The sequence below is a fragment of the Oryx dammah genome, unplaced genomic scaffold (genome assembly GCF_014754425.2).
Source record: "Oryx dammah isolate SB20612 unplaced genomic scaffold, SCBI_Odam_1.1 HiC_scaffold_29, whole genome shotgun sequence".
In the NCBI taxonomy this organism is placed as follows: Eukaryota; Metazoa; Chordata; class Mammalia; order Artiodactyla; family Bovidae; genus Oryx; species Oryx dammah.
The window spans coordinates 50,903,910-50,931,800 of NW_024070213.1; the positions used below are offsets into that span (position 1 = coordinate 50,903,910).

At 46.8% G+C, this 27,891-nt stretch overlaps 1 protein-coding gene and 1 long non-coding RNA gene across 2 annotated transcripts in view; one reads left to right on the top strand and one right to left on the bottom strand.

Annotated features, from left to right (window-relative positions):
* STAB2 (stabilin 2) overlaps positions 1-27,891 on the bottom strand; it is a 167,785-nt gene that overhangs the window by 577 nt on the left and 139,317 nt on the right. The window contains exons 56-68 of the mRNA XM_040234847.1: positions 27,410-27,559; positions 25,785-25,889; positions 23,153-23,260; positions 20,329-20,522; positions 19,138-19,279; positions 14,523-14,656; positions 12,353-12,518; positions 12,101-12,207; positions 9,872-9,991; positions 8,964-9,104; positions 5,200-5,298; positions 4,252-4,380; positions 3,215-3,331 (exon numbers count right to left, since the gene is read on the bottom strand). Coding sequence (XP_040090781.1) covers positions 3,215-3,331; positions 4,252-4,380; positions 5,200-5,298; positions 8,964-9,104; positions 9,872-9,991; positions 12,101-12,207; positions 12,353-12,518; positions 14,523-14,656; positions 19,138-19,279; positions 20,329-20,522; positions 23,153-23,260; positions 25,785-25,889; positions 27,410-27,559 — 1,712 coding nt within the window. The remainder of the gene's footprint in view (positions 1-3,214; positions 3,332-4,251; positions 4,381-5,199; positions 5,299-8,963; positions 9,105-9,871; positions 9,992-12,100; positions 12,208-12,352; positions 12,519-14,522; positions 14,657-19,137; positions 19,280-20,328; positions 20,523-23,152; positions 23,261-25,784; positions 25,890-27,409; positions 27,560-27,891) is intronic.
* LOC120858655 lies at positions 141-657 on the top strand. Its single transcript, XR_005719924.1, has 2 exons — positions 141-505; positions 554-657. It is a non-coding gene; the product is annotated as an uncharacterized LOC120858655 (long non-coding RNA).

Sequence of the window (27,891 nt, forward strand, 5' to 3'; positions counted from 1 at the left end):
TGGCGGGTTTAGGACACACTGGTTGTTTAGTTGCTAAGTCATGTCCAACTGTTTTTTGTGACCCCATGGACTAGCCCACCAGGCTACTTTGTCCATGCGATTTTCTAAGCAAGAATACTGGAGTGGGTTGCCATTTCCTTCTCCAGGGGATCTTCCCGACCCAGGGATTGAACCTGTATCTCCTGTACTGGCAGGTGAATTCCTTACCACTGAAGCCCTGGGGAAAGCCCTTAGGACATGCTACCCCCAATACAGTAACTTGGCTTGTTAAATGTCAAACTGCAGGAAATCTTTTAAATGACAGAAGCAGGAAGGTCACTCTGACTAACTCTGCCCCCTACCCTTTTCCGCTGAAACAGGTCATGAAATTCTCTCATGAGATTTTCTTTAGAGGAAAGAAGATGCATCACTTCCGGGGAGCTGGGGGCCAAGAAACCTGTACAGACAAACCTTGTTCACTAACCCTTATCTTCCTAGTGACTTCTTCACCATTCACTACCTCTAGGTCCAAAGCGCTCTCTCTCGTCAATTCCTCACACACTTAGTCTAAGAGGTGCAAAGGCTTCCTGTTCCAGTCCCTTCTTTGGGTCTTCATTTTCTCATGAAGGCGCCCACGTACACATAAATGTTCAATAAAGTATATATGCTCTTCTGTGAGTCTGTCTTTACCGGTTTACTTTTCAGGCCCAGCCACGAATCATCAGAGGATCAAGGAAAACTTTTTCCTCCCTTTCAGCCTAAAAACACTATTTTTCCTGCAGTCTCTTGTGAACACATCCGGTGAGAGCGAGGGTGGCTTCCCGCTGCTGTTCTGTGGCTCGTGGCCTTAACATGGGTACGGTCTCGGCTGTTTGAAGGTATGTGGCCCTGAACAAGTCATTTCACCTCTGCAGTATTTTTCTCATCTATTAAGGGGCCTAATAATATTTACCTGACAGGGAGGTGTGTGAATTAAGTTAGATACTACTCTAAGGAAAATTAAACCACCCCACAAAACATGGCTGTTACTCTGGTTACAAAAAAATCCTTTCCGGTAGACAGTTCATCCTGAACTGGGTCTGATCAGAAGCAACAGTCCGGAGGCGGCCTCCTGAGCCTCGTGCTGTCTGTGGCTCTCATCAGACCACAGCTCTGTCCATTCACATAATGGATGCTCACAACGTGTGGATTGGCTCCAGGCTCCAGGGAGGCAGCATCTGCTCCTCCAATATAAAAGGCATGAGAATAAAGCAGATTTGGGGCTGGTGTCCTCAGCTTAGGATTCCTGTAACTGGAACATTTTTGCCACCTGGTCTGATTAGGAAGGTTGAACTGAGTCCTGTCTCTTAGGATACTCGCACCTGCCTCAGGTGAGTATTCCATGGACAGTGCTCATGGGGCCCCGAGAAGAGGCCAGACAGCTGAGAGGCCATGGAGAGCCCTGAACAGAATGTGTAATTTCCCCCCTTGCTTTTAAAATGAGATTAATTTCCATATCACAAGGCTTACAGAAATAGACTGTTAATAAATGCAGCTTAACTGAACTTGCCCTTGCAATTTGGACTAGAAACCTTTACATGGGTTTGATTAAAAAGCAATAGGATTTATGATCTGATTATTTTTCAGTATTGCAAATATATTAAATCTACTACCACAGCCACTGAGAACCATGGGATAGTTGCATTTGGTTCACTAGAAAAATAACAACAAGCGTTGCATTCTATAAGCTTAAAATGGTACAATAGAATACTGTAATGTTTCAGTGCCAACTCATAAAAATTCAGTATAACCACTGCCCCGTGGACTTCAGGTGCATCACCCTCCCAGTGTGGATATGTTCACCACCCTGGAAGCTCTCTGAACCCCCTACCATTGGGATTTATGGATGATGGGGGAATAGAAGGATGTGAGCTCACCTCTTACAAAAACACCAAAATTACAAGTAAGGCTTTCATTCAGATTTAACAGAGAAATCAAAAGCTTTGCAGACAAGCAAAAGCTAAGAATTCAGCACCACCAGACCACCTTTGTAACAAATGCTAAAGGAACTACTCTTAAGTGGACAAGGCCACAACTAGAAACAAAATTATGACTAGAAAAGCTTATTGGTAAAGGCAAACATCCAGTAAAGGATGGATATCACACACAAGTGATATCAAAACCAGCAGTCATGAGAAGAGAGCACAAATGCAGGATATTGGAAATGTATTTGAAATTAAAAGACCAGCAACTTAAGATAATCTTGTTTATATATGCACTGCTATAACAAAACCTCACGGTAACTACAAACAAATCTATAATAGATACACATTTTTAAAAAGTGGGGGGAATTTTTATGGAGACTTCCTCACATTGACTATCAGCTACATTTCTAGCCTCTCTCTCCCTCTGGAGAGTGAAGAGTGGAACTGAAAAATCCCAGCCTTTGAATCATGGTTTGGTCTTTCTGGTGACCAGCCCCCATCCAGAAGCCACATGGGAGCCAACCCAGAATCTCAGAACAAAAGATGCCCCTAGTACTCTTACCACTTAGGAAATCAGAGGAGTTAATGAGCTCTGGGGCAAAGACCAATATGTTTTCTCTTATCTCACTCTTAGCTTCTCAGTCCAAACCTGGTAACACAGGCAGAGTGTGTCTCACACATTTGATGTGAATGGGTTCCCTGCCATGGCACTGAGGTCAGTGGCGGCTCCATCCAAGCTCAAGGGTCACTAATTCTAGAAACAAGTGGCCCTTTCTTGGAAGACCAGAGCAGAACCTATGCCTCTAGATAAAAAAAAAAAAAAAACTCATCAAAGAGACATAGCTCCTAAAGTAAGAAGCAGCTCTGACAATAGGCAGAAGAATCCCAGACAACAGTGTAAATGTTGAAGCAGTTTTAGGTTTTCCTTTGTGCCTCGTCAGTGGTTGTGGCAGAATTCAGCCCAAGATTTCTTCTCCTTGTCACCTCGCACCTGGCCACAAGGTTGGGGTTGTGCAACCCCTAGGTTCTTTTCTAGATCTAACCGATGGACGCCTCTGCAATCCACAATCCGCCCAGGAAAGCTCAGAACACAGAACAACCACAGGGCTTCACCCAACTTGCTTCTAGGCTTGTAGCCTGGAGGCGTGTCCTAGAAGTGAGATTTCTTGGTGCAGTGCTCTCCACAGGTCTGTTGAAAGACATCATTGCCCTGCCTGCCGCCCCCTGCCGCCTCCCAGCTGAACCTGTTTTAGATGAAAAGACAAACTCACTGTGAAGGGGTCGTAGGAAGGTTCTGGGGTTGCTGAAGTTGTGCTCTCGTACATGGGGTTCGAGATATTCTCAGGCTGCTGCTTGCCAAGAGCTGCGACGTCAATGTCCTCTTCCGACTGCTCGGACAGACAAGCACAGGGCTGAGCACCACAAAGTTCCCAGGGTGGGGTGTTGCAGCCAAGTCGGAAGCTAAGGTAAGCCCCGGCCCCACCTCCACCTCTGGGAACTTTTCTGTTGTCCTTTTATTGAGATCTGACTTAGATGTAATATCACGCACCAATCTTAAGTGTTCAGCTCAATGACTTCTTAAATATGTTCACCCATGTGTGACCAGCACCCAAATCAGCACACAGGGCATCTCCATCCTCCAGGAGGTGCCCTTACACCCCCTGCCTGCCAATATCTGGTCCCGCCCATGGTAACTGCTTTTCTGACTCCCATCACCTGGAATGGTTTTGCCTGTCCTTGAACTTAATATAAAAGGAAGTGTGCAGCATGGCACTTTTGCTAAATGTGATGTATACAGTGCTTGTACAGGTTATCTGCCAGAAGGAATTGACCTACGGCTACAGCCATATCTGGCCCACAGGGTCTCCCATGGTGAGCTCCTGGATGTGGGCTCAGCCATTCAAATAGGGCCAGTGTGTTTCACTGGCTGTGACCTTAGGTCTCTGGCTGTGCAGGCCCCCCACCGTGTCCCCACCCTCAGAGTCAGCTTTGAAGCTTGTCTTGTGATTCCTACAAGGTGAGTGGCCTCCTGGGCCCCTGGTGAATTTGGCTCCAAGTCACACCTGTGGCATGAAAGGCTACTGGCTGCCCTTCGCCCTCCTCCATCCCCTGACTCAGCTAGGTAGAGGGCCCTGGAGCTGCCACTGCTGATATCTTCAGGGCAGAGGCCCCCATCCAGGAGACAGGAAATGTGTGCCAAGCACTCAGCGAGCTCCCTGAAGCAGCCGGTCTGCTGGAGTAGCCCAGAGCCGGGGCTGGGTTTCAGAGTGAACCCCCATCCCCATGGTCCTGTTTTTCTTTATGTCACCTCAAAATGCTGGAAGCCAATCGTTCTCCGGTTTAGTCGAAAGTAGGAGTACGCTGCCAAAGCAATGGCTCCGATGACCAGGATGATGGCAAAGAACACTCCTGTTCCCAGGCTGGTGTGGCCTGACGTCTAGACAAAGAAAGGGCAGCAGCTGGTATCAGAACTGGTGACCTCCCCAAAGAGGCATGCTTCCTGGAGCCCACCCCATTCTGGCTTGCCTGAGGCATCTTGTGCCAGCGGGGATAAAAATAATGATAAAGCTGTCAATATGTATCTAGCCCTTACTACTTGCAGGGTCTGTTCTAAGCCCCCTTACATAAAATAATCCATTTAAATGTAAAATAACACAGAGAGATAAGAACAGTTTCTACTGTTTCCATTTTTACATGGGAGAATGGAGACACAGAGAGGGTAAGCACTTGCTCAGTGTCACACAGCCCATGAGTGGTAGAGGTGGGCTTTGAAGCCAGTCTGGTTTTGGCGCTTCATACCTTTAGAACAAAGTTAGAAAACTAACATCACCACCCACTAATCACAGCCAGCTGACCAACTCATAAAGCATGTGCCAGGAACTGTCTTTATTATTTTACATTAACTCTTTGTCTTCCCAAGAATCCAAGGAAGAAGGAATTTTGACCTGCATTTTGCAGATAAGAGAAAATGGGGCTTGATGATGTTTCTGGGGCTTGTCTGAGTTCACACGGTTACAAAGTGGAGGGGCTCAGGATTTCCACTCCCCTTCCAGTGGTTTCTCCACTGGCACATCCTGTCCTTTTCATTCAGCAAATATTGGTGGTGACGGGTGTTATGTCACTAACACACTGGATGGGGGCTGGGCATCCCTGAGGCCAGCTGCCATGGATGGGGTGGACAGGGCTTCTAGGAGTAGCTTGCTACTTGGGGAATGGACACTGAGGCTCCTTCTTACCAGGAACTCTGGATACTCACCCCTGAGGGAGCTTTTAAAGGCTTGGAAATGACATGAATAATCCCATTGGAGGCAAAGATGTCCCACTGCAGAATGGCTCTTCCATCGACGAACCTGGTCTAGGGAAGTGAGAAGAGGGCTATCAGAGATCTCTGACCATCTGATTCTTTCTTTCCATGTGGGCAGCCCTTCCATGGAAGAAAGTTGTCCAGTTTCCTTGAGGTCCTGGAGCCTGGGTTTCAGGCACATCCTCACCGACAAGCAGTATGGGGCTTGTGCTCGCCCTCTGGACAGCCCAGAACACAGCACATTAGTAGTTCTTGTGCCAACAAACTGTTCTGGGATGCAGAGAACCCAGGAGGTCATTCTATCCAGCCTGCTTGTTTAACAGATGAGGGGTCAGAAGGAAAATGGTGTGATCACATAGTTCATGACCATACACACCAAGATCACATAGGTAGTAGGTGGCAAACCCCATGCCTCAACTCCAGACCCACTGCTGTGAACATCACACCACATAAGAAAGGGATGTTAAGTGAGCCTAATTCCTTGCTAATCAAAGTGTGATCCACTGGCTTGTGGTGTGGGCAGATACCCAGGAGTTGATTAGAAATGCAGAACCTGGGGCCCCACAACCCACCTGCTGAATTACAATATGCATTTTAACAAACTCATAAGTGATTTACATGCCTGTTAAAGTTTGAGAAGTACTGGTCTAAACTACTGATCTTCAATAATAAAGATCATTTATTAGCTAAGTATTAAAAATATTCATGAGGTGGTGAATGAATGAATATTTATTCATTCATTCCCTGGTGGTCCAATGATTAGAAGTCTATTCACCTTCCAGTGCAGGGGACACTGGTTTGATCCCTGGCCCAGGAAGATCCCACATGCCTTGGAGCAACTGAACCCATGTGCCAGAATTACTGAACCCATGCCCTAGGCCACAACCACTGAGCCCATACACCATAACTGCTGAAGCCTGTGTGCCCCAGAGCCCATGCTCTGCAAGAAGAGAAGCCACTGCAGTGAGAAGCCCACGTGCAGCAACGAAGACCTAGTGCGGCCAAAAATAACTAAATAAAATTTAAAAAGTATACAGTGTTTATAAAAAATATTCATTTAGCCCTTGCTACATAAAGCTGAAGCTCCAGTACTTTGGCCACCTCATAGGAAGAGTTGACTCATTGGAAAAGACTCTGATGCTGGGAGGGATTGGGGGCAGGAGGAGAAGGGGATGATCGGGGATGACCGAGGATGACGGCTGGATGGCATCATGGACTTGATGGACGTGAATCTGAGTGAACTCCGGGAGATGGTGATGGACAGGGAGGCCTGGCGTGCTGCGATTCATGGGGTCAGAGAATCGGACACGACTGAGTGACTGAACTGAACTGAACTGAACATGTCAGATACCATTATCACACATCAAAATCCCTGAATCACTGAATCTCCATAAAAGCGTATGATCTGACAAAACCACAATTAATTATCACTTCACACCAGTGAGAATGGCCATCATCAAAAAGTCTACAAATAATTATTAATGCGGGAGAGGGTGTGCAAAAAAGGGAACCCTCTTACAGTGCTGGTGGGAAATATAAACTGGTGCAACAACTATGGAGAACAGTATGGAGTTTCCTCAAAATACTAAAATTAGAGCAACCACATGATCTTGCAATCCCACTCTTGGGCAAATTGCTAGAGAAAACCATAATTCAAAATGATACGTGCACCCTAATGTTTATGGTAGCACTATTACAGGAGCCAAGACTTGGAAGCAACTTAAACGAGCATCAACAGATGAATGAATAAAGAAGATGTGGTACATATAAACAGTGGACTATTACTCAGCCGTAAAAAGAATGAAATAATGCCATTTGCAGCAACAAGGATGGAGGAGCCTGGTGGGCTGCAGTCCATGGGGTCGCGAAGAGTCTGACACGACTGAGTGACTTCGCTTTCACTTTTCACTTTACTACATTGGAGAAGGAAACGGCAACCCACTCCAGTGTTCTTGCCTGGAGAATCCCAGGGACGGCGGAGCCTGGTGGGCTGCCGTCTATTGGTCGCACAGAGTCGGACACAACAGAAGCGACTTAGCAGCAGCAGTAACATGGATGGACCTAAGATTACCTTACTGAATAAGTCAGAAAGGTAAATTTTGAATGTATCATATATGGAATCTAAAAGAAAAAGACGAACTTGTCTCCAAAACAGAAATAGACTCATAGACTATTTCTGTAAATTTATGGTTAAAATTAGACAGCATATTAAAAAGCAGAGACATTACTTTGCCAACAAAGGTCCGTCTAGTCAAAGCTATGGTTTTTCCAGTAGTCATGTATGGATATGAGAGTTGGACTATAAAGAAAGCTGAGCGCTGAAGAACTGATGCTTTTGAAGTGTGGTGTTGGAGAAGACTCTTGAGAGTCCCTTGGACTGCAAGGAGATCCAATCAGTCCATCCTAAAGGAGATCAGTCCTGGGTGTTCATTGGAAGGACTGATGTTGAAGCTGAAACTCCAATACTCTGGTCACCTGATGTGTAGAGCTGACTCATTTGAAAAGACTCTGATGTTGGGAAAGATTGAGGGCAGGAGGAGGGAACGACAGAGGATGAGATGGTTGGATGGCATCACCGACTCAATGGACATGGATCTGGGTAGACTCCGGCAGTTGGTGATGGACAGGGAAGCCTGGAGTGCTGCAGTTCATGGGGTTGCAAAGAGTTGGACACGACTGAGCGACTGAACTGATCTGAATGGTTAACAAAATGTAAAGGTGGGAGGAGGGATAAATTATGAGTAAAGGATTAACATACATAATGTGAAAAAAGTGTTAGTCGTGTCCGACTCTTTGCGACCCTATAGACTGTAGCCTGCCAGGCTTCTCTGTCCATGGAATTCACCAGGCAAAAATACTGGAGTGGGTAGCCATTCCCTTCTCCAGGGTTCCTTCTCACAGGAAATATATAGTTCCCTGTGCTATTGTCTGAGCCACCAATTGGTCTGAGGGTCAATATTTTGTAATAACTTATATAGGAAAAGAATCTGAAAATACATATATATCTGAATATATCTATAAAAAACTGAATCTTCTTGCTGTGCTCCTAAAACTAGTACAACATGTAAATCAACTAGACTTCAGTTGAAAGAATACTTTAAAAGCCTATGATTTGAACATCATGGTCATGTTACCACCACCACAATCGCCACTTCTGATATCACAACCACCACCATCATCCCCCATTGTCATCGAAATAATCAACACCACATTATCAAAATAATATCACTGTTACCATCATAAGCATCATCACTGCTAATGCCATCGTCAACACATCACCAACATCCCTGTCTTTCAGATGAGGAAATTGGGACCCAGAGAAGTTCAGACAAGTTACCTAAAAGTCCTAGAGCTAGTGGGTGGCAGACATACTGGGGTCACTTGACTTCAGGGCTCACATGTTAACACCTGGGATTGGCTGACAAGCTGACAGAAATAAAGGCAGAGAATCAGATAGCTTTAGAATGGTTTCATTTATAGATCCTCATTATCAGCTTCTGGGGCTGGTGGTCACCAGGGGCTTAGTTCTCAAGGGGTAGGGGCTACCTGACAGTCAGTATGGTGTGTTCTGGTCTTCAGCCGGTACCATCTTTCTTCAGCTTTAGAGTTTTCTTTCACGTTATAAGCATTGCCATCTCTTAAGCACCTACTCTATGCTAGAAACTTTGCATTTATTATCTCCATTTCTCCCAATAAGCCCAGTAGACTTTTCATACCAGTTGGCGCTGGTCCTGTCTGGAGGTGATGAGCAGCTGGCTTCCCAGCCTCGTGTGCAGGACGGTACCATTGACAAGGTCATTGTAAAAAAAGATGCTGATGTTGGAGAGGTGGTGCTCTATGTCCCGCCCAGACAGGGTCTGAGAGGAGAGGAGAGACATAAGAATGGTCTTTAAAAGTCAAGCAATATTTTTTCATTTTCATGATAAGGATGACACAGAAAAATAAAAATCACTTCTGAAGGCCTTGGCTTTTCTGCCTCCACTTTGAAAGTCATTTTAATGGTCTAAGCAAAGCTTCTCAGTGATGTCCTGGGAGGAGTGGGTCTCAAGTGGGTAACAAGTGAGCAGAGGTATTGATTCTCTCAGCCCTCAGTGGGATGAGGGCTCGAGGCTGTCGGAGCCTGTGGGTGGGCTTAATAAACGCTGCCAGTTCCTGTGTGTGCCATGACATGAAGGAGGTCGGTGTGGTAGATCAATTGCATCCCTGGCCCCGGTTCTTCACCTCTCCCTGTATCTTTGCCTTTTGCCATATAACTCTGAGGGCCTCCCACTGTGGCTTTGGGCTCAGCCATGTGACTTTTCGGGTGTGTGGTATGTTAGCAAATGAGACCAGACAGGGTCTTAGAAAGTGCTGGCATTTTCTGCCAGAAGAACATGCCTGAGATAACCTGCTGAAGCCTGAGAGCCCTGTGGAGCAGACAGGCCAGGCTAGATCAGCTGATGGCCAGCCCAGCTCAGACACGCAAGCATGCCTGGCCAAGCCCAGAACTGCCAGCTGATCTGCAGCTGTGTGAGCCCCATTCATGTAGCTACTGCACTGTGGGGTCATTTGTGACACTGCGTCGTTGAGGTGATAACTGATACTGTCTAGAAGCACTAGACATAGATACTGGAACCCAGCTCACCTCATTTTCCCCGAGCCCACTGTTCTGGGGCACAAAGAGGGTGCTTCGGATTGACAGGTCAGTCAGGTGTTTCAGGAATGCCCGGCCTCTGGCTGAGCTGTTGGAATACGCCAGCACTTCCTGGGGATAGGAAGGAGGTGGTTAGAAGGGTCAGCGTGATGTTCAGGGACTGGCTGGAGAGGGTGGCATCACCCCTTTGGGAGTATTCCTGATGATCACCCCAGCTCAGGCTGCCACTCATCTGCTCGTCTTTCTGACTGCCCCTTGGGACAATTTTAGGAGGATTTTTCCTTTCCTCGATAAATCCTATGGTCCTAAGACACAGCCAGATCACAGGCCATTCTCAACAAGGCAGCTTGTGTAGGCTTTGAAATCTTAAGTGAATTCCGGAGTCTCCTTTTGCCAAAAATTTGCAAGGCGCCCGCTTCACCCAGAGGAAAAGCCAAAGTCCTTACAGTGCCCGCGCAGCCCAAACCACCTGGACTCTTGCTCCTCTGACCCTGCACCCAGCTGTCCTCTTGCTCACCCTGCCCCAGCCACACTAGCCTCCTTGACATTCCTCAGGCTTGCTCAGCAACGTCCTGCCTTTCATCCTTTGCTGGCTGTTCCTTACGCCTGGAATCTTCTTCCTTGAAATTTGCACGGCTAACGTTCTCTCTTCTGTCCACGCTTTGTTTACATCTTACTTTCTCACTAAGGCCTTCTCTCATCACTCTAGGCAACATGGGAACCCTGTGGGTTCCCTCCCCACCCTCATAGTCTAGATCACCTTCTAGCATTCAATATTATTCTCTTTATTCTGTTTCTTGTCTGTTTTGTTCACTGACATATCTCAAGCATATTATTAAGTACTCAATAAATATTCACTGAACAGATTTTAAGAAATCTCACTACCCAGTTCAGCACTGTCATCATACACAGAGCCCTGCTGCTGCCCAGAGACGCTGAGAATTTGCTGAAGGGCACACAGCCAGTGGGTTTTGTTCTACAAAGTTTTTTCTCTGAGATGCTGTCACAAGCCACACCCCCACACAGCACAAACATTGGTTTGGGTGTTCATCTTTAGAACATTTACAGTAACCCTGAGTTTTTAGGCTAGTTAAGTGGATACCTTTGTTCTGTGGACAAAGACTCACTATTTTGGGGTCCTTGGTCTAGCTTCTGCCCTGTTCCTACAAGCCCTGTACTTATGCTCTATCCCCTCTCCTTGGCTGTGTCCTTGACCTTGCTAAGCCTCAGTTTCTTTATTTGCAAAATGGGAATAATGGCAAAAGTGACTTCATAAGGTTGCATAAGGATTTATTCTGTCTAACAAGTATTACTGAGCACCTACTATACGCTAGCCACAAGGCAGAGAAAATAATTTCCCTTATGGAGCTTATGTTTTGTGAAGCAAGTGAAAAGTAACCCGAAAGGCCTCAGAAAATGCCTTGTGTGAAGAAAATGCACAGGAAATGTTAGCTATTGTTATTATTGCTTTTATTAATATCAAAGCTCAGTTCTTTGATAAGTTCAGTTCAGTTGCTCAGTTGTATTTGACTCTTTGACCCCATGGACTGCAGCACACCAGGCTTTCCTGTCCATCACCAACTCTTGGAGCTTTCATATACTCATGTGCATGGAGTCAGTGATGCCATCCAACCATCTCATCCTCTGTCATCCCCTTCTCCTCCTGCCTTCAATCTGTCCCAGCTGCTGCTGCTGCTGCTAAGTCGCTTCAGTCGTGTCTGACTCTGTGCGACCTCATGGACTGCAGCCCACCAGGCTCCCCGGTCCCTGGGATTCTCCAGGCAAGAACACTGGAGTGGGTTGCCATTGCCTTCTCCATCTGTCCCAGCATTAGGGTCTTTTCCAATGAGTCAGTTCTTCGCATCAGGTGGCCAAAGTATTGGAGTTTCAGGTTCAGCATCAGCCCTTCCAATGAATATTCAGGACTGATTTCTTTTAGGATTGACTGGTTTGAGCTCCTTGCAGTCCAAGAGACTCTCAAGACTATCCTCCAACACCACAGTTCAAAAGCATCAATTCTTTGGTTCCCAGCTTTCTTTGTAGACCAACTCTCACATCCATACATGACTACTGGTAAAACCATAGCTTTGACTAGATGGACCTTTGTTGGACTAGATGGACCTGTGAGCCTCCGCCTTCTCTCAAGGACTAGACTCTCTCATATCTGCTTTGAGTTCACCTCTCCACCCCAAGGTGAAAGCAAACGGATGTGGTACAGACCTTTAGGAAGTTTGTGAGTGAGGGGAAGGACATTAGGACCTGCAGCAGATTCCCACTGCACGAGAAGCCATCTCCCACGTAGCCCACCTTGCAGGTGCAGTTCACATCTGGAAGGCAGAAGCACAGAGAGTCTCACACTGTTGAGGCAGGCGTCTTGGCTACCCCATCTCACACTGGGAGGTCGGCTAGCCCAGCTGAGGATGGCTGAGTAGCTGCACGGCCTGGAATCTGAAGCGAGGTTGGGGCCATTACCTTTCATCCGGTAGCAGAAGACATCCCACATCTCGCTCTTGTTGTTTCTTGGTCCATAGTCCACTATCCCGACGACACCAAAGCCGCAGTTCTGGGAGGCATAGGATGTGGGGTAGGCTACTCGCCCGCTGTCTAGCCAACCTGCAGAGCAGAGGTGGTACTTGGCCTGTAGAGAGAAAGATGTGGATGTTGGTCAGCTGAGATTTCATATCTGTCGTGGAGTTCTGTGGCTAATGGCTGACTCCCCCATCAGACCGAAAACTCCATGGAGTCAGGAGTTATGGCTCATTTTGCCTATTGTACCCCTGTGCCTGAAACATAGTAGGTGTTCATTACATTTTTTGTTGATTGAGCCACTGGATGGATGAAAGTGGTGCCTTCTCTTCCCTGTAAGTGCTCAAGTCCTTCATACCCGTTTTCCTTCCCTCTGCTCTTGAAAAGGGATTTACAATTAGCTAGTTACCCCTAGGTGCAAATTCCTCTGCTTACGGATCAATGGGACTCCAATTGATCACCATCACTATCCTCACCATCATCATCCTCATCATGAACCATCATTGCCAGCATCACCATCATAACACTTACTGAGAGCTTATTCTGGGCCAGGTCCTTTTGCAAGCATTTTTCATGTGCTAAAACCTTTATCACTTACATCAACCCTTTGAGATAGAACCTTAAAAAAAAAGTCTCTATAATTGAGGAAACAGAGGCAAAAGGGTTTAAGTAACTTGCTCCAAGTCATAGAGCCAGCAAGTAGCAGAGCTGAGATTCAAACCCAGGCACTCGACTCCAGAGCTCTTAATCTTAAAACCTGAGTTCCCATGTGTGTCAGTCACTCTGTCTTATTACCTTTGAAGTGAAGTGAAAGTTGCTCAGTTGTGTCCAACTCTTTGCGACTTTATGGACTATACAGTCCATGGAATTCTCCAGGCCAGAATACTGGAGTGGGTAGCCTTTCCCTTCTCCCTGGGATCTTCCCAACCCAGGGATCGAACCCAGGTCTCCCACATTGTAGGCGGATTCTTTACCAGCTGAGTCACAAGGGAAGCCCTTGTGTGGCTTATTACCTTTAGGCCTTTATAAACATGCCAGGTGGGACTGGGGTTTCAGTGCCTTGATTGAGGTCACACAACGAACAAGCAGGCACGCGTACGCGTACACATGCTCAGTTGCTCAGTCGTGTCCGACTCTTTGCAACCCCATGGACTGTAGCCCGCCAGGCTCCTCTGTCCATGGGCTTATCCCAGCAAGAATACTGGAGCAGGTTGCCATTTCCTCCTCCAGAGGACCTTCCTGACCCAGGGATTGAACCCAACTCTCCGGCAGCTCCTGCTCTGCCAGGCGGATTCTTATTGCTGAGCCACCTTGGAAGCTCAAGCAAGAAGGAGAAACAAGAATTTCTGACCCTCCAAGATGCTGGATCCTGGCATCAAGGGCTTTGTTCCTTGTAAAGAAATGTCAGGTCTGAAGATCTGGTCATGATGGAGGCTGGAAGAAGGGGAGTAAAATCACGAGGATGGGCAGTGATCTTGTGAGCACTCACTAGTAGGCTGCTCCAAGTTGCTGACCTTTCCAAATAGAGGCTGAGAGAGTTACCTTGGCCAGACCTCCATTTCCTACCTGGCTGACAGCTGGGGCAATTTCTCTATATGCCCTTCGCAATGCCCCCAGGCATAGAGAACCTGGACTATTCCAGAGACACATGGCTGCCTTTGGGGTCAGGGACACCCTAGGCTTGTGGGTAACTGATCTCCTTCTGGTTTCCAGCCGTGAGGTGCACACTTCCAGTCAGTGCCTCTGCCTTGGTGGTTGAATGTCATGATCGGGAGCAGACTTGTGGAGTCAGGGTATGTTGAGTCCTGGATCTGCCACTTCTTGGTTGGGTGACATTGGGCACGTTACCTTTCTGAACCTCAGTTGCCCTGTCTGTAAGATGGCAGTATGAACACCTACCTCCAGGGATGTTGTAAGAATGGACGATAATGTCAATGAAGCACTCACTCTGTGCTGACACGTGACAGACCCCCAGTGGACATGCTCAGGAGCTCCCTAAACTCCCCCTTCCAGGAAGGCAACAGCCAAAGCCTCCCCTGTGTTAAGAGGAAGCAACCACCCTACTGTGACACCCAGAAGACCCTGCCTGCATGGCACCCACAGACTGGCAACCCACCTTCTGGGCATAGGAGAGCTGGTTGTAGGTTGCCATGGTTGCAGCTTCCTGAGCACAGGCCTCTCTGGCTTTGTCAAAGGTCAGCTTGTACTGGCCGAGCGGGGAGCGTAGATGGAACACTCCGACAGTGGTATCTAGAAGTGGGAGGAGAGGAATTGTTCAGCCCCACACCTTGACTGGCAGTTCTCCCAGCAGAAATTTTCAAAGTGGAATGCTGGCCACATCCCAGGGTTTCTTGGGATGCCACTTTCCTTTGAGATGTCGTTTAAAATACTTATTTCTTTTCTAACTATGAAAATAGCACGTGTTCAAGGTAGAAATGTGGGCCATACAGAAAAGAAAAGAAATAAAAATCACCCATCTTCCTGCTCTCTGGAAATAATCACTACTCCATGGCTAACATTTTGATGGACTTCCGTCCAGAATTTTTATGTTTGTAACTTTTAATTTTGATGTAATTTCACCCTTTCAGTCTGTTTTCTATTCATTTGAGGGTCATATATATCACAAATATGGCAGTATGCTGCATGTATAGTTTTTAGAAGTCTTTCTTATAACATTCTTTCTGAGGATTCTTTCCCAATATTATACATTTTCTCTGACAACATGATTTTACCTTGATATTTTTAGTTGAACACTTTTTGTAAACTTCACAGCCATGAAAAAAATACATTAAAATGAGTTTCTGCCAAGGAACCCATGTGTTTTCCGATTGCCATTATGCCTTTAAAAAAGTTTTCTAGCCATTTCCCCTTAGATACTAGAAAATATTCATAACTTTATAATATATGATATCTCTTTTAAACCAATTAATGCAGAGATCAGAAATAGATCAAGAACCAAGTCACATTTTTTATATTGTCAAGTTCATTATCAGATGCCACTAAAAGGGTACATTCTACCCTCCAAAAGAGCTAAGATTAAGGTTTTCTTTATTCTTTTTGGCTGCTCTGCCTGTGGGATCTTAGTTCCCTGACTAGGGATCAAACCTATGCTCCCTGCAGGGGAAGTGTGGAGTCCAAACCAGTGAAGTGAAAGTCGCTTAGTTATGTCTGATTCTTTGTCACCCCATGGACTATACAGTCCATGGAATTCTCCAGGCCAGAATACTGGAGTGGGTAGCCTTTCCCTTCTCCTGGGGATCTTCCCAACCCGGGGACTGAACCCAGGTCTCCCGCATTGCAGGCAGATTCTTTACCATCTGAGCCACAAGGGAAGCCCAAGAATACTGGAGTGGGTAGCCTATCCTTTCTCCAGCAGATCTTCCCAACCCAGGAATTGAACCAGGGTCTCCTACATTGCCGGCAGATTCTTTACCAACAGGAAATGCACAAGATTTTCTTTTTGACCACAGCCAATAGTATATTCATTCCACAGGTCATATAATATTGTCAGCCAGATCTGGAACATAAACACTCACCAACAGAACAGCTTGGGGAGGAATGGCTAGGTGTTTAGCCTCGTATCCTCGCCATGACAACACAATTCTTAACTGTGTCTTTGAGGGGATATAACCGTATATTCGATCATCATTTACTAATTTGTTATTTCTCATTTTTTGTAATGTTAGGTGATGCTGGGGTGGTGTGAAGTGTAAGTGTTAGTTGCTCAGTAGTGTCCGACTTCTTGTGACACCATGGACTGTAGCGTGCCAGGCTCCTCTATCCATGGAATTCTCCTGGCAATAATACTGAAGTGGGTTGCCACTCCCTTCTCCAGGGGATCTTTCTGACCCTGGGTTCGAACCCAGGTCTCCTGCATTGCAGGCAGATTCTTTACTGTCTGAGCCACCAGGCTAACTTTATTCAATTCTTAGATTATTCCTATAGGATGTGTCCCTTGAAATGGTGCTGTGAGTCTTGGCATGAATTACTGCATTGCTTTCTGTACACATTGCCAAACTGGTTGCCTCAAAGGCTAGGCCGGTTTGCCCTCCTCTGAATTATGTGAGACTAGGCATGTCCCCCTGAGTGTGGGATGACTCTGCGACCTGCCCACCAGGACGGCTGGGCCATTATCCCAATGCCGTCTTGTCTTGCTAAGGGTAACCAACCACTCAGCTACAACAGAAGGTGGATCCAAATGTGACTCTTGGTCACTTCGTATCACTACCATAATTTTCTTGTATTCATAATAAAGTAGAAGGGTGAAGCCCCCGGGAGAAGATGAGTGATGCGCTAGGCAATGAATAGATTCTGTGAGCTGTGGAACAGGCAGGACTGGCTAAATGAACCGTGCTCTAAAGAAAAAACCCAAGTATCTCTTACTTCCACATTCCTCCTGGCAAATGACTCATGAATCAGCATCTCTTATACCAGCTGGTCAGTCTTGACCCCATCCTACATAGCAACTGCCTACAGAATCTCTGCTTTGAAGTCCTACCATCACCGTGTGATAGAACTTGGAAGATCCACAATCAGCTTGAACACAGAATGTCCCCAACCAAGCTTTCCAAGTTCTTGGGTCCCCTTCTCCCAGATTGCTTTAATACCACCCTTGAATTGGCCTCTCGAGATGGAAACCTTACATTATGGTGGATCCTTTCCTTTTCTTCACTCTCCATGTCTACAGAGTGCCCTTCTCTCCCTGGTATCATTCCTCTTCCCAGTAGAGACCCTGTTACCTTGGGGTCATAGCCTTGATAATACACCATACCTCCTCATTGCCTTATCCTTCCCAGCTACGCTTGATAATTCTCTGCTGTCCACGAGTCCTCCCAGCAGAAATGCCTTGCCAGCTCCTCTCTGCTTAATCAGCTCAAGCATCTTTTAAGCCTCCACTGTAGCCACCAGGGAGCTGTTTCCTGTCCAGGACTGCTTATATCATTACTTTGAGGGTTAGAATTTCAACACATGAATTTGTGAGGAACACAAACATTTAGTCCATAATATGTATTAAGTCCTAAGACACCTCCAACTCATTTGGGGGATGAAATAGAGGGTATATAAGCAGGAGAAATACATAGGATATATGACAATATATGATACTGTCTCTTTTTTTAAGGAGATTCCCAATGTAGTTGAAGCCTTTTTAAGATTAATAAAACTGGGGAAAGAAAAGTAGTAAGACAGATGACAGCGATTTATCTCATGTAAGCAAGCAGCTTTTGGCAGGCAGAGCTCTCTGAGGAGGCCCCCTCATCTTGTCACTAACCTTAAACCCAGCATCCCTATGTTCTACCCATCTCCAACCCTAGTCCAGCTTTCAAATCTTTCATCACATAATACCTTGCCTAATGTGTTGGTTTCTTCTGTAGATCGAAGAAGTAGAAATGAAGAATAGGTAATTAACAGATGACCAGATCTCTTCCCTAGCTTCCCCTTTAGTCATTTCATGAACTGACTGTGTGAACGAGAGAGCATCTAAAGAAAAATCGTAAGTTGACTTGCACCCAGTGGGGGACAGTGACAACTCTGTCCCCCCTCATCACAACGATTAACTGAGATTACGTCCCTGTTTCCCTTTAAAAGCTTTCATGGCCAAGCAGAATCTTTGGAGGTTGGTTTGGGGATGGGGACACTGAGTCTACCACCTCCCCAGATTGCTGGTGCCTTTCCTTTCTACCTGTGTTTGTGAATATTGATTTTGTAAGTGGTGAGCAGTGAGACCTGATTTGCTAACAATGATGTTAGAAGGTGGGGCCTTGGGGAGATTATTAGGTAAGGAGGTTGGAACCACAGTGAGTGGGCAGAGCCCTTATAAAAGGGACCCCAGAGAGCTCCCTGTTCCTTCTACTTGTGTGGACACTAGGAGAAGTCAGTGGTCTGCAACCTGAAGACAGTCCTCAGCAGAACCCCACCACGCAGGCACCCTGATCTCAGGTTTCCAGCCTCCAGAGCTGAGAAATAAATTTCTGTTGTTTATATGCCACCTGGGCTATATTGCAGCAGTGCAAACAAACCAAGCCAGTACATAGCAGATGTTAAGTCAACAGTTATTATTGAGATGTCAGAAAGCTGCGCCACTAAAATTACCATGTCTATAAAACAAACAGTAAATCCTGATTAGCCACAATGCACGGTGCTTTAAGTCGCTTTCTGGACCACTGCGGTCACTCCTTGCCCCGGGCTCAGAACCCCACTAGTGGGTCCTGGATGGCTTTTCTCCATCAGGGGTCAACATGCCCTACCACCCACATCTCTGCAGTGCTACCCGGCTTTTTATTGTGTGTTATGATTCTTAGTGTGATTCTACCTGTGGGTTTATGATAAGCCATTCAAATCATCCATGGAAGTGAATGCATATATGCTGATTGATGTGCTATTATTAAAACAACTATTAAGAAACTGCTGCTCTGCTTGTGGCAGGCACTATCTCTTTGTTATGTAATATCTTAAACTATGCTCCTCAGATTCAATTCCAATCCACAGTGGCAAGGGTTGCTAAGCAACCAGGGAAGAGTGAGTATAGTAGCTGACCTGTGAGCTCCCTCCTGGTTCTAACACTCACAGTCCAGTTCTGAGCATACTCTGCCCCTGGAATGCAGAAGCCCACTACTTCCTGGGCAATGCATGGGCTGTTTGGTCCCAGTTTTTAAGACTTCTCCCTTTTGCTCTTACGGAGCTTCTTTCCCCAACCCTGAAGATCATGCGCTTTGGGTCAAGATCACTCTGACCTTGAAAGTGGAGGTCGGCACAGTCGGCATTGGCATGGCACTGCCCGTTGTCCTGCAGGCAGCGGTCAATGGGTAGCTGCTCTGGCTCACAGTCCAGCCCGTCTCCCACGTAATGGCTTTTACATTCACATTTGTGCTTGCCCTAGAGGGATAGCAGGAAAGATGAAAAAGCCTCTTCTCTGGGCCCCCAGAATCCCATGTGCTCCATGGGCTACCATCCAGCATAGGAGATGCTCAGATGGGTGAGCAACATGCCTCTCCTGTCCAGTGGGAGTTGAGTTACTGCTCTGTCTTGCTTTTGTCCAGACTCAGGATGGAGTGTCAGCTTTACATCTCAGCTCAGTCGTCACTTCCTCAGAGACCCTCCCTGTCTCCTGATCCCTTTTATCACACTGGCCTGATTTCAGAACTGAGCATGCCTCTTCCTTCTATCATGTATAAACTTTTGATCACTACATCCCTGACAGCTACAACAGCACATAGTAGGTGCTTGATGACCATTTGTCGAGCCAATGAATGATCTCCTTTAATTCCCACGAACGATCCTGTGAGGTCTGCATTATTACGAGGCTCATAATTTGTGGCTAAGGAAACTGAGGCTCAGAGAGGTTAAGCAGCCAGCCCCAGACTGCACAGCATATCAGGCCAGAAGCCAAGACTCAGAGGCTGCCTGACTGTTGAGTTCACATTTGTAGCCGTAATGGACATCATCTCCCACCATCTTCCCTTCCCATCAGAGAAAGGGGCAACAGGGCACTGACTGCACTCTAAAAAGGTGTAAGTAAGTGCACTTTTCCTGCCACTTCTTACTTTTTTGGTTTGTATTTTGAATAATTTTAGATTTATAGAAAAGATGCAGAGAGTCCCCTTATATTCTCCACCCAGTCTTTCCTAATGTTAACATCTTACCTAACCAGAGTTCATTGTCAAAATTAAAAAACTAGTGTTGATGTGTTACTATTAACTAAACAATAGACTTTAAGTGGACCTAACCAAATTTTCCAGTAAGGTCCTTTTCCTGCATCGGGTTCCACTTTGTATTTAGCTTGTTGACTTATCAAGAAATAGAGAAATTGATTTGGGTGGGAAGAAGGCTTAGGAAGAGGCCAGCGGTGACCTGAGTGGAGAAGCCAGGCTGGGGGAGGCACAGGTGGTACCCCACCCCCCATTTCCGCTGGGACAGAGACTCACCGGGCCGGTCATCTTGCAGGTGGCATGCTCGTGACACCTGCCATTGAGGCCGTCTGCACAGGGGTCAATAGCCATGCAGCTGCGGCCATCCCCCTGGTAGCCTTTCTGACAGCTGCAGGAGACCTTCGTGCCCTTCTGGGAGCACTTGGCGACCTTTGCACACCCACCGTTGTTCTGTTTGCAGAAATCCACAACTGCAAGAGCAGAGGAAGGTAGACTCCATGTAGCAGGGGCTTCAGATCAGGGTGTGGGTCCCCCCAGGACCAGGCGCACCGGGCGAGGAAATGGGACCCAACATGTCAGCGCCTCCCCTCCCGGTGCCTGCTGGCCTCTGCTGCCTCTGCCAGTGCTAGTGTCCTGCGGCTAACACCCGAATGCTGCGGTCCCCAACCTTTTTGGCACCAGGGACTGGTTCCATGGAAAACAATCTTCCCAGGGGCCAGGGGTTGGTTTCAGGGTGATTCAAGCTTATTACATTTACTATGCACCTTATTTCTATTATTATTACATCAGTTCCACCTTAGATTATCAGGTGTTAAGATTCTGGAGGTTGGGGACCCCGCCCTAATAGACTAGGCCTGGGGATATCTGTCTACGTTGCCCTTTTTAATCACAAACTTCTAGGCTCCAGTTTGATAGTAGTTTTCTAATGAGTTTGGGTTTTTAATGTTAGGACATAGTTGGGTGTGTGCGTGCGTGTGTGTGTGTGTCTGTGTGTGTGTGTCTGTGTGTGTGTGTGTGTCTGTGTGTCTGTGTGTATGTCTGTGTGTGTGTCTGTGTGTATCTGTGTGTGTCTGTGTGTGTGTGTCTGTGTGTATGTCTGTGTGTGTGTCTGTGTGTATCTGTGTGTGTCTGTGTGTGTGTGTGTGTGTCTGTGTGTGTCTGTGTGTGTGTCTGTGTCTGTGTGTGTGTGTCTCTGTGTGTCTGTGTGCGTGTGTGTGTGTGTCTGTGTGTGTGTGTCTGTGTGCGTGTGTGTGTGTCTGTGTGTGTCTGTGCGTGTGTGTGTGTGTGTGTAAGGTTAAAGCACTACTGAGCACCTGTAACACAGACACTGTCACCCCCATTCTACAGATGAAGAAACTGAAACTCAGAGCTTAACTGACCATCAAAGGCAAATTATCTACAACATGGAGGGGTTGGTTTTAAACCCAGGGTGGTTTGATTCCAAAGTCCACATTTCCCCCACTCTTTTGTGTTGCCTCTTAACCTTTGTTTTCACAATCCTCCAAATTTCAGCTGACTAATAGATTAGCTCCAGGCCCAGGAGTAGCTGGAAAGCCCTCTGATTTCTCTCCTCTGCCTTTCTGGCTGAGAGCATGAACATGAGGACAGAAGGCCCAAGGCTGGCAGAGCAGACAGACAGAACCTGGGTCTTTGCTGCCACTGAGGATGCTGAGCCAATTCTGGACTGCCTTGTGGCAGATTATAAAGTAGCGGGAATAGCAAGATCTCAGTTCTGTAAAGAAAGTATCTGTCCCTATATGAACAGGGACATTCATGTTTTCATGAGTGTTTATGAAAACAGAAGGTACATGTGTCTGAGACTGCTAGTTTTCCCCTAATATCTCCTGTCTGCTTTTTCTATCTGAGATTTATAGCTTAGCTCATGGTTGACCAACTGAAGACTGCATTTCTCAGGTTCCTTTGTCCCAGGTGTGACAGAGAATGAGGTTCTAGACAATGTGTTGGAGCAGACACGAGTTTAGCAACTTCTGTGTGTGCTAAGTTGCTTCAGTCGTGTCTGACTCTTTGTGACGCCATGGACTATAGGCCACCAGGCTGCCCTGTCCATGAGATTCTCCAGGCAAGAATCCTGGAGTGGGTTACCATTTCCTCCTCCAGGGGATCTTCCTGACCTAGGGACTGAACCGTGTTTTCTGCATCAGCAGGTGGGTTCTTTACCACTAGCACCATGCCATGTGGGAAGCCCTAGGTATGTCCTTAGAGGAATGAGGTTTGCTTCCTCCCCACCCCGACTTTCTTTCCTTCTGCTTCCTGGGATGTGCTTTTGGTCGAGGCCATCCCAGGCCAGGTGAGTGAACGATGGCAGAGCAACAAGACAGAAGGAGTCTGGGTCCCAGACTTTCACAGAGAAACCCTATGTTAGCTCTGGGTACCTCCATCCAAAGTACTAAACAAGATAAAAATAAATATCTAAACATCTCCCTTGTTTATGCCACTGTTTATTTGGATCTCTGTGTGGCTGAACCTATATCCTAATTACTAGAGACAGAGACATATCTGTGTTCAAAGTGATTCTCACTGAGTGGTGAGAGCAAGTGTAGGTTTCACTGTTGTTTTAAAATTGCTGTTTACACATGTTCCCCATCCTGAACCCCCATCACTCCTCCCTCCCCACACCATCCCTCTGGGTCGTCTCAGTGTACCAGCCCCAAGCATCCAGTATCATGCATCGTGTACACCTGTGGCGGATTCATGTTGATGTATGGCAAAACCAATACAATATTGTAAAGTAATTAACCTCCAATTAAAATAAATACATTTATATTTAAAAAATTGCTGTTTAGTCACTAAGTTATATCTGAGGGAAGCCCTGTCTTAAGATACTATAGAATATTTTCTCAATTTTTTGACATACAACTGGATTATTTGTAAAGTTACAAAAACACCGTAAAACAAAGTGCATTGCAGTTTGCAAAGCAAGTTCAGTCATGGCCTGGGAAGTGGGCAGGTTAGGCATGAGCAAACCCATCACAGAGAGGGTGGGTATTGCTGAAGCGGTCCAAGCAGGAAGCAGAAGGGCTGGGACGGAGCCCAGGTCCCCTGACTGAGTTCCATCCACCCATGCACAGATGGGACTTACCTGTGCACGTTATTCCATCTCCCTCATAGTTCAGGTTACATTCGCATGTATTGTTGTTCTTACAGGTAGCGTGAGCAGAACAAGGAGGCATGCACACGGGAGGCAAAGCTGCAAAGAAAGAAGTCATAATTCATCTCCCACTGTGATGTGAGGTGTTGGTATCCAGCTAAGGCATCTTCTGAGATGCCATCTGGTTGCCCCTGTGTTTCTAAAGTACCCCCTTATAGCTGCAAGATGGGTGGTAATGGGGTGATTTACTAAGGTCCCTCCCAGCCTGGGATTCTGAGATTCCAGAATTATTCTTTTGTATTAAGACTTTATTTCTGCCATGTTATCCAGATCAAAATGCAAAGATGGTAACCTTAGGGGCAACCAGTGAAAACTTTATACCTCAAAGTCTGCAATCAAGGATGAATTCTGCAGACTAGCTCTTTGGCCCTGAGAGCATGGGGTTCCAGAAGAGATGGTTAAAAATTGGAGCAGAAATTCCAGGGTCTTCTTTGTTGTCGTCTCCAACTCTTTGTGATGTCGTGGACTGCAGCACGCCAGGCTTCCGTGTCCTTCACTATCTCCTGGAGTTTCCTTAAACACATATCTATTGAGTGGGTGATGCTATTCAACCATCTCATCCTCTGTCACTGCCTTTTCCTCCTGCCTTCAGTATTTCCCAGCATCAGTGTCTTTTCCAGTGAGTCAGCTCTTCACATCAGGTGGCCAAAGTATTGGAGCTTCAGCTCCAGCATCAGTCCTTCCAATGAATATTCAGGATTGATTTCCTTTAAGACTGACTGGTTTGGTCTCCTTGCAGTCCAAGGGGCTCTCAAGAGTCTTCTCCAACACCACAGTTCAAAAGCATCAATTTTTTGGCATTCAGCCCTCTTTATGGTCCAACTCTCACATCCATACATGACTACTGGAAAAACCACAGCTTTGACAATACAGACCTTTGTTGGCAAAGTAATGTCTCTGCTTTTTAACATGCTGTCTAAATTGGTCATAGCTTTTCTTTCAAGGAGCAAGCGTCTTTTAATTTCATGGCTGCAGTCATCATCTGCAGTGATTTTGGAGCCCAAGAAAATAAAGTCTCTCATTGTTTCCATTGTTTCCCCATCTCTTTGCCATGAAGTGATGGGACTGGATGCTATGATCTTCATCTTTTGAATGTTGAGTTTTAAACCAACTTTATCACTCTCCTCTTTCACCTCCATCAAGAGGCTCTTTAGTTCTTTTTTGCTTTCTGCTATAAGGGTGTATCATCTGCATATCTGAGGTTATTGATATTTCTCCTGGCAATCTTGATTCCCGCTTGTGCTTCTTTCAGCCCAGCATTTTTCCTGATGCACTATGCATAGAAGTTAAATAAGCAGGGTGACAGTATACAGCCTTAATTTACTCCTTTCCCAATGTTCCATGTCTGATTCTAACTGTTGCTTCCTGACCTGCATACAGATTTCTCAGGAGGCAGGTAAGGTGGTCTGGTATTCCCATCTTTTTAAGAAGTTTCCAGTTTGTTGTGATCCACACAGTCAAAGGCATTAGTGTAGTCAATGAAGCACAAGTAGATATTTTTCTGGAATTCTCTTATTTTTCTATGCTCCAATGGATGTTGGCAATTCTAACTCTGGTTCCTCTGCCTTTTCTAAATCCACCTTGAACATCTGGAATTTCAAGGGCTTTCTTAGGGTACCACTAATCTGGGGCTTTGGTGATTGAAAGGGGCTGCAGTATCCAGAAGCAGCATGAAGCCATGGGATGGTTAGGAGAGAAGGAGAGACAGGAAAGTGGAGGAAGAAGGGGGAGGAGGATGGGGAGAAGCAGGGAGGGAAGGAGAGGGAGGGACTGAAGCTATGAGGACTGCCAGGATTCTGGCACTTTGGGTTGCTGTTACTCATAATGAGAGCTCGGTCATGCCCTTCTGCCCCCAGGGACAATGAAGTGACAAATTGCTCATCAACCTTCACACCTGAGACCTTTTGACTGGAACACAGGGCTCAGGGTGCAAGGGAGAACTCAGAAAACTGACAGCTCAGTAAGGACTGAGGTCATGACAAAGATGGCAATAACTGACGATGACCCTGGCAGCTACTGTTCCTGAGTGCCCACATGCACTGGCGCTCCAAACCCATGACCCTGACCCTCACAACAATCCTTCCCTACAAGCCATGCAAGAGGCTCTCTGTTTACGGATGAGTATATCAAGATTCCGAGAGGGTGGCTTTGCTGAGGCCATTTGTCTAGTACGTAGCAGAGTTCAGGGTCAGATCCTGGCCTCCACGGAATACTATATTTTCCATGAAACCCTCTAACTCTGTGTCCACACACAACCAGACCTGGGCAGTGATCCTGAGGACCATTCCTGCCCAATAGTCCTTTGCTTGAGGTGTGTCCTTCTATGACTGACAGCACTGCAGGCTGATTTCCTGGGTTTGAGTTCAATCTTTTCTTCTAGTTTCCTCCAGGTCCCCAGACCTCCTGACCCTGGGGCCGCATAGCCACCTTTCCTCGTGGATAATGAGCCCCTGCTCAGCTGTTTTTTTCAGATGTCGCTCAGACCCCTACCCTCAGTCGGCTGCTCTTGGCAAGGTGTGCTGCAGCGAGGGGCTGCTGGCGGCCGACCAACCTCACAACAGACCTGTCTGGGCGTCACAGAAGCGGCCCGTCCACCCCGTCTCGCAGATGCACTCCCCGGAGCCTGTGATCCCATCGTCGCACTGTCCATGGTCCGAGCAGCCACAAGCTGTAGAGTAAGTTGGAATGTGATCAGTCAGCAGGGATCCGGGATTGAAGTCCAATCTGCCAGCTCACCGGCCATGTGCTGGCTGTGTGGTCAGTGTGGAAGGCCCTGTGCTTATCCACATTCATTCATTCAAACTTACAAAAAATAAATGTACTCAGTGGCTACCATGAGGCACAGGCTACCAGGCAATGAGGTTACAGCGGAAAACAAAAGACATAAGGTCCCTACTCTCAGGGAGCTTACAGTCTAGGGGTAATGGGCTATTGAATTTGTAATGATAAATATGTTGAGTGTTGTAAATTACAGAAGTAGAGGGTGTCATGAGGTATGGAATAGAACAGAAAGGGAAGGGAACCTTATCTGGGCCTCCTAACAGAAATCAATTTAAAAGTCAAAGCTTCAAGAAACATTCCTTCTGCTTCTGACCACCTCCAGCACCAACACCTTAGCCCAAGGCACCGCCATCTCTCACCTGGATTGGGGCAGTAGCATCCCCAAAGCTGGCCCTTCTTTTGCTCCTGCTTTCCCATGGTACTCTCTGCACAGGGCAGCTGGGGTGGCCCTTTCTGTTTAGGACACCCCTACCCTTCACAATCCTTCACTGGCTGCCACTGCACTTAGATTAGATTCTGAAGATCTGTCTCTGGCCAAGCAGCCCCCGTATTATCTGGCCCCTGGTGACCTTCTGAGCCCATCTCTGTGTTCTCTTTCTCTTCTTTGCCCACTCTGCTCAGCTACCTCAGCTGCCTGGCTGGGCCTTGCATGCCGAAACTTGTCCTACCTCAGGGCCTTTGAGTTAGGCGGCATTTCCAGCATCACTGAAATCAGACTGGACAGAGCTATTATTGATAGCCCCCCACCTGGCCCCCTCATCTCTGCTAGGTCTCTACTCAAATATTCCATGAGATGTTTTCTGGAGTAGTATTTCCTTTCTTTCTTGATCCCCTTCACCTGCTTCTTTCTCTTTGTACCTTTATGTCTACTTTTGTTTCTTCCCTTTGAGTGTAACTCCTTGAAAGCTGAGATTCTATCCCCTTCTCATACCCTGTACCCCTACAATTTAGAACTATTCCTGGCTTTTGATCAAGTCACTTAGGCTCTTTGTGCCTCAGCTTCTCCATCTGTTAAGGAGAGATAATAATAGCTCGCACTTCGAAGGCTTGTTGTGAGGATGAGATGCTACAACATACCTGTCTGGCACATGGCAGGCACTCCATACGTGTGAGCTATTGATATTAGTAAAGACTCAGCATATACATGGTAGTCGAATGACTGAATGAGCATTGGTTGGCTACAGCTTGCCTGGGTGGCTGCTGGGGAAGTGAATTTCAATTTTATGGATGAGGCTCTTTCAGTGGATGTAAATTGGGAAAATATCCAAGGAGGAAAAAAGAGCAGGCAAATGGGAGGCTGGGAAAAAGAGGAAGGATGTTTCTACGTCAGGTGGATGGTATGCATCAGGGAAGGATGTGCGCCCAGCTGATGACAGGTGAAAACTCAGTGGAGGGGGTGCCACGTACGCTGACAGTCAGGCCCGAATCTCCCTGGCCAGCACAGCTCACATGCTGTCCCGTTGAAGCCGCTGTTGCATTTACACTGTCTGCTGGGCGAGTACTGATCCAGGCAGATACCCCGGTTATTACACGGGGTATCTGGGCCTCCAGGGCAGGCTGGAAGAGATGAAACAGCAGTGACTGAACAGTCTCCCCAGGCCCAGAGCAGCTCAGCGCCTTTGTAAATGTGCTGCTAAAATGACCTCAGCTGTGGGTTCTGTCCTCCAGTAGTCTAGGAGGTCTGTTGTCCTGGGGACACATCCATATAGTGTCACTGGATGTTTAGGGTAAGCCATTGGCTGAGAGTTTAAATGTATCTGATAGGACTGGAAGGGTGATGTATTGAACTGTGTGCTGTATTTGGGGGTCAGGAGACCTGGATTTGGCAAGGAAACCACCTGCCAATGCAGGAGACATCAGAGACGTGGGTTTGATCCCTGGGTCAGGAC